The following is a 10,000-nucleotide window of genomic DNA, read 5'->3' on the forward strand; positions in this document are numbered from 1 at the left end:
GCAGAGCTCAGCCGGTGCAGCAGCCAGCTGAGTGAGGAAGACTATGGGGGGGAGTACGGGGAGCGGGACCCCTACGACGAGAACGACTCCTACCACTCCTGCCACTCCTCCGTCAGCTACAGCAAAGGTTCCCCGGACTGGGACCCGGACGAGACGCAGGGGGGGTACAGCGACGAGGGGGGGTACAGCAAAGATGGCGGGGAGGAGGCGGCGCTGTACGAGGAGGAGGACGGGGGGCTGTACGAGGGCGAGGAGGAAGGCCTGTACGAGGATGAGGAGATGATGTATGACGACGAGGATCTGTACAATCTGGACGGGCCCCTCAGTGAGGACCTGGAGCCCCCGTTCACCCCCACCCCGACCTCGCCCCCACCCTCCACGCTCACCGTGCCGGGCTCCAGGCCTCCCCTGGAGAAGCAGCCCTCCCTCCACCAGCAGCAGCCCCCCAACCAGACCCTCAACCAGGCCCACCCACCAGGCACGGCACCGCCCCCCGCCGGGCAACAGCCGGCCCCCCCACTCAAACAGCCCCCCCAGACTCAGCCTCAATCGGCTCCGGCCGCCTCCTCCTTCTTCTCCATGGCCAAACCGTTAACGGCGGCGGTCAGCGGCCTGGCCTCCACCTTCCTGTCTTCTGTCCCCGCCCACCCCCACCCGCACCCCCACCCCCCCGCCCCAGCCGCCCCGCAGCAGTCTGCTGCAGCTCACTCCGTCCCCCCTTCCCACCCGGCCACCCTGGCTAACTCTGCACCCCAGCCCCCCGCCGTGGGCCCTTCCTCCCAGCAGACCCCCTCCACATCACCTCCATCCCACCTGGGGGAGCCCCCCCCGCAGCCCCCCCCCGAGGACCAGGCGGCCCCCCCGCTGGAGGACGAGCCGTGGCCGGAGGAGGACCTGCTGCCGGGGGAGGAGGCCAAGACGCCTCCTGCTCTGCGTGAGGAGAAGCGAGCCAAGGAGCAGCAGGAGGAGCAGCAGCAGCAGCAGGAGGAGCAGCAGGAGGAGCAGGAGGAGCAGGAGGAGGACCGGCCGCCGACGTCGGCGGAGGAAACGGAGCTTCTGCCTGAGAGGTGAGTTGGAACACGAAGAACAAGATGGACGAAGTCGCTCAACCACAAACACTAAGAAAAGACCCAGTGAGTCACAGCTGCTGAGCTGAAGACTCAAAATATGACTTTTGATTTTAGTCGTCCAGCCGCCGAGGAGCCGAAGGAGCCGAAGGAGCCGAAGGAGCCGAAGGAGCCGGTGGATCCAGCAGTCCGGGCCAAGGAGAACTGGCTGCGGCTCTACAGCCGCGTGCTGGAGCAGCTCCGGGAGGTAAGGACCGTCTCCACCTCTGTAAGGACCGTCTCCACCTCTGTAAGGACCGTCTCCACCTCTGTAACAACCGTCTCCACCTCTGTAACAACCGTCTCCACCTCCGCCCCGCTGCTCCAGCTCCACACACCACCATCCAGCCACAGACCTGACTCAGCTCCACTCCACCATCTGAAACATTCAGCTGAGCTCAACAGACTCCAGAGTTTCTACATTATTAATGTGCAGAGCCAGAGAACATCCAGTGACTTCCTGACTTCTATTCTTAGTGTCGGTTGTTCTTCCTCATGCCACACGTCACAAAGCAGACGTCACAAAGCAGACGTCACAAAGCAGACGTCACAAAGCAGACGTCACAAAGCAGACGTCACGAAGCAGACGTCACGAAGCAGACGTCACGAAGCAGACGTCACAAAGCAGACGTCACAAAGCAGACGTCTCGAAGCAGACGTCACAAAGCAGACGTCACAAAGCAGACGTCACAAAGCAGACGTCACAAAGCAGACGTCTCGAAGCAGACGTCACAAAGCAGACGTCACAAAGCAGACGTCACAAAGCACACGTCACAAAGCACACGTCACAAAGCACACGTCACAAAGCACACGTCACAAAGCAGACGTCACAAAGCAGACGTCTCGAAGCAGACGTCACAAAGCAGACGTCACAAAGCAAACGTCACAAAGCAGACGTCACAAAGCAGACTTACCGTGTTTCAGACTGTAGAATTCCTGTCGGTCTTCCGGAGATGAAACTGGTTGGATGCAGCACCGTACAACCATACAACCATACAACCATACAACCATACAGCCATACAACCATACAACCGTACAATCGTACAACCGTACAACCGTCTTGCAGAACTGCATGATTTACTTGTGACTATTTGATTTGCATCTTGAGTTGCTGTTCATCACGTCAGAATTCTGTTGTACAGGAATTAATCACTTGCTTTGATGTTTATGTTGATGTTTGTCGCGTTTCTTTTATACGTTTGGCTTCTGTTGCCTTGTCGTCTTTCTTTTTCTATTTTTTGTTTCTTTGTTTGTTTGTTTGTTTGTGCCGACCCACTTTGTTTTCTTTCCAGTTTCATGTCATGACCATAATGACACTCACATGCACTTTGCTCGGCCGCCACTGGAGCATGCTGGCAGGTAGGAACAGCCTGAACCCGGCACGACAGGCCCCCCCCCCCCCCAGTCACTCACTGAACTCACCTGTTGATCCTGAAACTCACCTGTTGATCCTGAAACATCACAACTCAAACATGAAGGACTGTTGTAAACGAGCAGGACTGACTTCTGATTGGCTTTCAGTCCATTTGATCATAGTTTGAGGATAGTGCTTTGTGCTTTGCAGAATTACTTTGATCTCAGTTTTGATAATGTGCTGTCAGTTCTGTTAGTTAGTTAGTTAGTTAGTTAGTTAGTTAGTTAGTTAGTTAGTTAGTTAGTTAGGGAGATTCTAAACTGTCAGAAACTATCAATCACAACTCCGCTCACACAGATGGGATCAGGTTTTATTTGTAAAAATACAAAAGGCAAACAAATCAGTGCAGATGCACTAGTGCACACACACACCACACACACACACACACACACACACACACACACACGATCCTGTCAGGAGAGCAGTAGGATGGAAACAAACAGTGAATGTCATAATTGAAGGTCTGTAAACAGTAAAAGCTGGAGACTCGGGACAAACAGCCAGAAAGGAAAACTAGTTGCTTCCAGAAATAAAGTCTCGGACGTCAAGCTGCTGATTTCAGTGTCCAAAGGCCAAAACGTCCTGTCTGTCCTCTCCCCTCAGGCCCGAGGAGAGACGTCCACCTCTCTGTGGTTCGGTAAAGGAGGGTAAGTGTCCCGAGACCGACCGTCTGTCTGAACCACAGACCACCTGGGTTTAGGTCCTACCTGCAGGTTCAGGACAAGCAGAGGACAGAGACGTCCCGTCTCTACATGTGGAGGTAGAACCTGGGGGCCTGAAGCCCAGAAACCTCTCTAAGTTAGCCCCCCTGGTCTGGCAGGTCCTTGAGAAGTGCTTGAGAAGTCCTTGACTGAGTTGAATGAAGCTGCATGACGTTTCATAAGAACACATGTGGTGTCCTGCAGGATGGGCGGGGCTCTGTACAGCATCGACAGCATGCCGGACCTGAGGAAGAGGAAGGCCGTCCCCCTCGTCAGAGACCTGGTGAGACCACCTGGACAAATCCTGGACGGATTTACATTCTGAGTTAGGGTTATTGTTATTATTTGTCATGTCCTTAATAGGTCGAGTTTTCTCTCCTGTGGGTCTGTGGTCAGTCCAGTTTAACCTAACTAACCAGTTTAACTAACCACCTTTAAACCCAGATAGTCTCATGAGTCTCATGCTGAGGTTTGAGGAAACGTCTCTGCACGTCATGAAGAACGAAAGCTGCTTCGCTCACGTCTTGTCGTACTTGTTATACAATGATAATGATCATAATAGGAAGGGAATGTTACATTTCTATTATTTATGTATTGTGATTTCATGTCATCCAGACGCCATGAAGCTGGTGAATTCTAGTGTTTAGGTGAATTCTAGTGTTTAGGTGAATTCTAGTGTTTAGATGAATTCTAGTTTAGGTGAATTCTAGTGTTTAGATGAATTCTAGTGTTTAGGTGAATTCTAGTGTTTAGGTGAATTCTAGTGTTTAGGTGAATTCTAGTGTTTAGGTGAATTCTTGTTTAGATGAATTCTAGTGTTTAGATGAATTCTAGTGTTTAGGTGAATTCTAGTGTTTAGGTGAATTCTAGTGTTTAGGTGAATTCTAGTTTAGGTGAATTCTAGTGTTTAGGTGAATTCTTGTTTAGATGAATTCTAGTGTTTAGATGAATTCTAGTGTTTAGGTGAATTCTAGTGTTTAGGTGAATTCTTGTTTAGATGAATTCTAGTGTTTAGATGAATTCTAGTGTTTAGGTGAATTCTAGTGTTTAGGTGAATTCTAGTGTTTAGGTGAATTCTAGTTTAGGTGAATTCTAGTGTTTAGGTGAATTCTTGTTTAGATGAATTCTAGTGTTTAGATGAATTCTAGTGTTTAGGTGAATTCTAGTGTTTAGGTGAATTCTTGTTTAGATGAATTCTAGTGTTTAGATGAATTCTAGTGTTTAGGTGAATTCTAGTGTTTAGATGAATTCTAGTGTTTAGATGAATTCTAGTGTTTAGATGAATTCTAGTGTTTAGGTGAATTCTAGTGTTTAGATGAATTCTAGTGTTTAGGTGAATTCTAGTGTTTAGATGAATTCTAGTGTTTAGGTGAATTCTAGTGTTTAGATGAATCTAGTTTAGGTGAATTCTAGTGTTTAGATGAATTCTAGTGTTTAGATGAATTCTAGTGTTTAGATGAATTCTAGTGTTTAGATGAATTCTAGTTTAGGTGAATTCTAGGTTTAGATGAATTCTAGTTTAGGTGAATTCTAGTTTAGGTGAATTCTAGTGTTTAGATGAATTCTAGTGTTTAGGTGAATTCTAGTGTTTAGGTGAATTCTAGTGTTTAGGTGAATTCTAGTGTTTAGATGAATTCTAGTTTAGGTGAATTCTAGGTTTAGATGAATTCTAGTGTTTAGATGAATTCTAGTGTTTAGATGAATTCTAGTTTAGGTGAATTCTAGTGTTTAGATGAATTCTAGTTTAGGTGAATTCTAGTGTTTAGATGAATTCTAGTGTTTAGATGAATTCTAGTGTTTAGATGAATTCTAGTGTTTAGATGAATTCTAGTTTAGGTGAATTCTAGTGTTTAGATGAATTCTAGTTTAGGTGAATTCTAGTTTAGGTGAATTCTAGTGTTTAGATGAATTCCTAGTTTAGGTGAATTCTAGTGTTTAGGTGAATTCTAGTGTTTAGGTGAATTCTAGTGTTTAGGTGAATTCTAGTGTTTAGATGAATTCTAGTTTAGGTGAATTCTAGTGTTTAGATGAATTCTAGTGTTTAGATGATTCTAGTGTTTAGATGAATTCTAGTTTAGGTGAATTCTAGTGTTTAGATGAATTCTAGTTTAGGTGAATTCTAGTTTAGGTGAATTCTAGTGTTTAGATGAATTCTAGTGTTTAGGTGAATTCTAGTGTTTAGATGAATTCTAGTTTAGGTGAATTCTTAGTTTAGGTGAATTCTAGTGTTTAGGTGAATTCTAGTTTAGGTGAATTCTAGTGTTTAGATGAATTCTAGTTTAGGTGAATTCTAGTTTAGGTGAATTCTAGTTTAGGTGAATTCTAGTGTTTAGGTGAATTCTAGTGTTTAGATGAATTCTAGTGTTTAGGTGAATTCTAGTTTAGGTGAATTCTGTTTAGATGAATTCTAGTGGTTTAGATGAATTCTAGTGTTTAGGTGAATTCTAGTGTTTAGGTGAATTCTAGTTTAGGTGAATTCTAGTGTTTAGATGAATTCTAGTGTTTAGATGAATTCTAGTGTTTAGATGAATTCTAGTGTTTAGATGAATTCTAGTGTTTAGATGATTCTAGTTTAGGTGAATTCTAGTGTTTAGATGAATTCTAGTTTAGGTGGAATTCTAGTTTAGGTGAATCTAGTGTTTAGATGAATTCTAGTGTTAGGTGAATTCTAGTGTTTAGGTGAATTCTAGTGTTTAGGTGAATTCTAGTGTTTAGATGAATTCTAGTTTAGGTGAATTCTAGTGTTTAGATGAATTCTAGTGTTTAGATGAATTCTAGTGTTTAGGTGAATTCTAGTGTTTAGATGAATTCTAGTTTAGGTGAATTCTAGTGTTTAGATGAATTCTAGTGTTTAGGTGAATTCTAGTGTTTAGGTGAATTCTAGTGTTTAGATGAATTCTAGTTTAGGTGAATTCTAGTGTTTAGATGAATTCTAGTTTAGGTGAATTCTAGTGTTTAGATGAATTCTAGTGTTTAGATGAATTCTAGTGTTTAGATGAATTCTAGTGTTTAGATGAATTCTAGTTTAGTGAATTCTAGTGTTTAGATGAATTCTAGTTTAGGTGAATTCTAGTTAGGTGAATTCTAGTGTTTAGATGAATTCTAGTTTAGGTGAATTCTAGTGTTTAGGTGAATTCTAGTGTTTAGGTGAATTCTAGTGTTTAGGTGAATTCTAGTGTTTAGATGAATTCTAGTTTAGGTGAATCTAGTGTTTAGATGAATTCTAGTGTTTAGATGAATTCTAGTGTTAGAGTGAATTCTAGTTTAGGTGAATTCTAGTGTTTAGATGAATTCTAGTTTAGGTGAATTCTAGTTTAGGTGAATTCTAGTGTTTAGATGAATTCTAGTGTTTAGGTGAATTCTAGTGTTTAGATGAATTCTAGTTTAGGTGAATCTAGTTTAGGTGAATTCTAGTGTTTAGGTGAATTCTAGTTTAGGTGAATTCTAGTGTTTAGATGAATTCTAGTTTAGGTGAATTCTAGTTTAGGTGAATTCTAGTTAGGTGAATTCTAGTGTTTAGGTGAATTCTAGTGTTTAGATGAATTCTAGTGTTTAGGTGAATTCTAGTTTAGGTGAATTCTTGTTTAGATGAATTCTAGTGTTTAGATGAATTCTAGTGTTTAGGTGAATTCTAGTGTTTAGGTGAATTCTAGTGTTTAGATGAATTCTAGTGTTTAGGTGAATTCTAGTTTAGGTGAATTCTAGTTTAGGTGAATTCTAGTGTTTAGGTGAATTCTAGTGTTTAGATGATTCTAGTGTTTAGATGAATTCTAGTGTGTAGGTGAATTCTAGTTTAGGTGAATTTACACATGAACCTGGTTGTTGATTCATTAACTTGTTTGTACAACTGTGATCTTATTAGAGTTCTAGCAATTAGACCAGACCTCCACTTCAGGTACCTCAAATACGTTCATACCTCTTCTTCTTCTTCTCTCGTCTCCTCCTCGTCTCCTCCTCGTCTCCACCTCGTCTCCTCCTCGTCTCCACCTCGTCTCCTCCTCGTCTCCTCCTCGTCTCCTCCTCGTCTCCTCCTCGTCTCCTCCTCGTCTCCACCTCGTCTCCTCCTCGTCTCCACCTCGTCTCCTCCTCGTCTCCTCCTCGTCTCCTCCTCGTCTCCACCATCGTCTCCTCCTCGTCTCCTCCTCGTCTCCTCCTCGTCTCCTCCTCGTCTCCTCCTCGTCTCCTCCTGGTCTCCTCCTCGTCTCCACCTCGTCTCCACCTCGTCTCCTCCTCGTCTCCACCTCGTCTCCTCCTCGTCTCCTCCTCGTCTCCACCTCGTCTCCTCCTCGTCTCCTCCTCGTCTCCTCCTCGTCTCCTCCCCGTCTCCTCCTCGTCTCTCCCCGTCTCCTCCTCGTCTCCACCTCGTCTCCCTCCTCGTCTCCACCTCGTCTCCTCCTCGTCTCCTCCTCGTCTCCTCCTCGTCTCCTCCCCGTCTCCTCCTCGTCTCCTGCCTCGTCTCCTCCTCGTCTCCACCTCGTCTCCTCCTCGTCTCCTCCTCGTCTCCACCTCGTCTCCTCCTCGTCTCCTCCTCGTCTCCTCCTCGTCTCCTCCCCGTCTCCTCCTCGTCTCCTCCCGTCTCCTCCTCGTCTCCACCTCGTCTCCTCCTCGTCTCCACCTCGTCTCCTCCTCGTCTCCTCCTCGTCTCCTCCCCATTCTCCTCCTCGTCTCCTCCTCGTCTCCTCCTCGTCTCCACCTCGTCTCCTCCTCGTCTCCTCCTCGTCTCCACCTCGTCTCCTCCTCGTCTCCTCCTCGTCTCCTCCCCGTCTCCTCCCCGTCTCCTCCCCGTCTCCACCTCGTCTCCACCTCGTCTCCTCCTCGTCTCCTCCTCGTCTCCTCCTCGTCTCCACCTCGTCTCCTCCTGGTCTCCTCCTGGTCTCCTCCTCGTCTCCTCCTCGTCTCCTCCTCGTCTCCTCCTCGTCTCCTCCTGGTCTCCTCCTCGTCTCCTCCTCGTCTCCACCTCGTCTCCTCCTGCTCTCCTCCTGGTGTCCTCCTGGTCTCCAGGCGATGGTAAGACTGTCTTCAGGTGGTCCTCCCTGCTGGAGGTTGTATTGGAGCCTGACCTTGTTGACCTCTGACCCCCAGTCGCTGGTCCAGAACTCCGGAAGGCCGGCATCACGTCGGCCATGGCGTCGACCACGCTGGGCCAACGAGAGCTGGTGAGTCTGTCCCCTCGTCCCTTCGGGACGCCGTCCCCGTCCCCCAGCCTTCAACACCCACCTGTTGTGTCCCCGTCCCCCCGCAGAAGAGCCACGTCTACAAAAAGACCCTGCAGGCGCTCATCTACCCCATCTCCTCCACCACCCCCCACAACTTCGAGGTGTGGACGGCCACCACCCCCACCTACTGCTACGAGTGCGAGGGGCTGCTGTGGGGCTCGCGCGGCAAGGCATGCGCTGCTCCGAGTGCGGCGTCAAATGTCACGACAAGTGTCAGGACCTGCTCAACGCCGACTGTCTGCAGAGTGAGTGACCTCCACCTCTCCTCCACCTCTCCTCACCTCCACCTACTGCTCCACCTCTCCTCACCTCCACCCTCTCCTCACCTCACCTCACCTCCACCTCTCCTCCATCTGCTGCTCCACCTCACCTCACCTCACCTCTCCTCCACCTGCTGCTCCACCTCTCCTCACCTCCACCTCTCCTCCATCTGCTGCTCCACCTCTCCTCACCTCCACCTACTGCTCCACCTCACCTCACCTCACCTCTCCTCCATCTGCTGCTCCACCTCTCCTCACCTCTCCTCACCTCCACCTCTCCTCCATCTGCTGCTCCACCTCACCTCACCTCTCCTCCACCTGCTGCTCCACCTCTCCTCACCTCTCCTCACCTCCACCTACTGCTCCACCTCACCTCACCTCACCTCTCCTCCACCTGCTGCTCCACCTCACCTCACCTCTCCTCCACCTGCTGCTCCACCTCACCTCACCTCTCCTCCACCTGCTGCTCCACCTCCAGTTACTCATTCAAATCTTATTTAGGTGTAAAAACATCCAATGCAGTTTTATTAGACATGGAGCCGTGCTGTTTGTCCACACTGTGATTGTCCCCTGTCCACATTGTTATTGTCCTCTGTCCACACTGTGATTGTCCCTGTCACACTGTGATTGTCCTCTGTCCACACTGTGATTGTCCCCTGTCCACTCGGTGATTGTCCCCTGTCCACATTGTTATTGTCCCCTGTCCACACTGTGATTGTCCCCTGTCCACATTGTTATTGTCCTCTGTCCACACTGTGATTGTCCCCTGTCCACTCGGTGATTGTCCCCTGTCCACATTGTTATTGTCCCTGTCCACACTGTGATTGTCCCCTGTCCACATTGTTATTGTCCCCTGTCCACATTGTTATTGTCCTCTGTCCACACTGTGATTGTCCCCTGTCCACACTGTGATTGTCCCCTGTCCACACGGTGATTGTCCCCTGTCCACATTGTTATTGTCCTCTGTCCACACTGTGATTGTCCCCTGTCCACACTGTGATTGTCCTCTGTCCACACTGTGATTGTCCTCTGTCCTCACTGTGATTGTCCCCTGTCCCACATTGTTATTGTCCTCTGTCACACTGTGATTGTCCCCTGTCCACACTGTGATTGTCCTCTGTCCTCACTGTGATTGTCCCCTGTCCACATTGTTAATGTCCTCTGTCCACACTGTGATTGTCCTCTGTCCACACTGTGATTGTCCCCTGTCCTCACTGTGATTGTCCCCTGTCCACCATTGTTAATGTCCTCTGTCCACACTGTGATTGTCCTCTGTCCACACTGTGATTGTCCCCTGTCCTCA

At 47.9% G+C, this 10,000-nt stretch overlaps 1 protein-coding gene across 1 annotated transcript in view; it reads left to right on the forward strand.

Moving 5' to 3' along the window:
• The window catches only part of LOC308148192 (protein unc-13 homolog A-like), a gene marked incomplete at its 5' end in the record, with an annotated part of 37,030 nt that overhangs the window by 6,588 nt on the left and 20,442 nt on the right, over positions 1–10,000 (forward strand). Inside the window, 8 exon segments of the mRNA XM_080521637.1 lie at positions 1–1,067; positions 1,185–1,314; positions 3,124–3,167; positions 3,426–3,504; positions 8,304–8,316; positions 8,319–8,377; positions 8,464–8,593; positions 8,596–8,682. The exon segment at positions 1–1,067 is cut by the window's left edge and continues 25 nt beyond it. Of these exon segments, the coding sequence (XP_080377763.1) occupies positions 1–1,067; positions 1,185–1,314; positions 3,124–3,167; positions 3,426–3,504; positions 8,304–8,316; positions 8,319–8,377; positions 8,464–8,593; positions 8,596–8,682 (1,609 nt within the window).

This window comes from Blennius ocellaris (genome assembly GCF_963422515.1).
Source record: "Blennius ocellaris genome assembly, contig: SCAFFOLD_207, whole genome shotgun sequence".
In the NCBI taxonomy this organism is placed as follows: Eukaryota; Metazoa; Chordata; class Actinopteri; order Blenniiformes; family Blenniidae; genus Blennius; species Blennius ocellaris.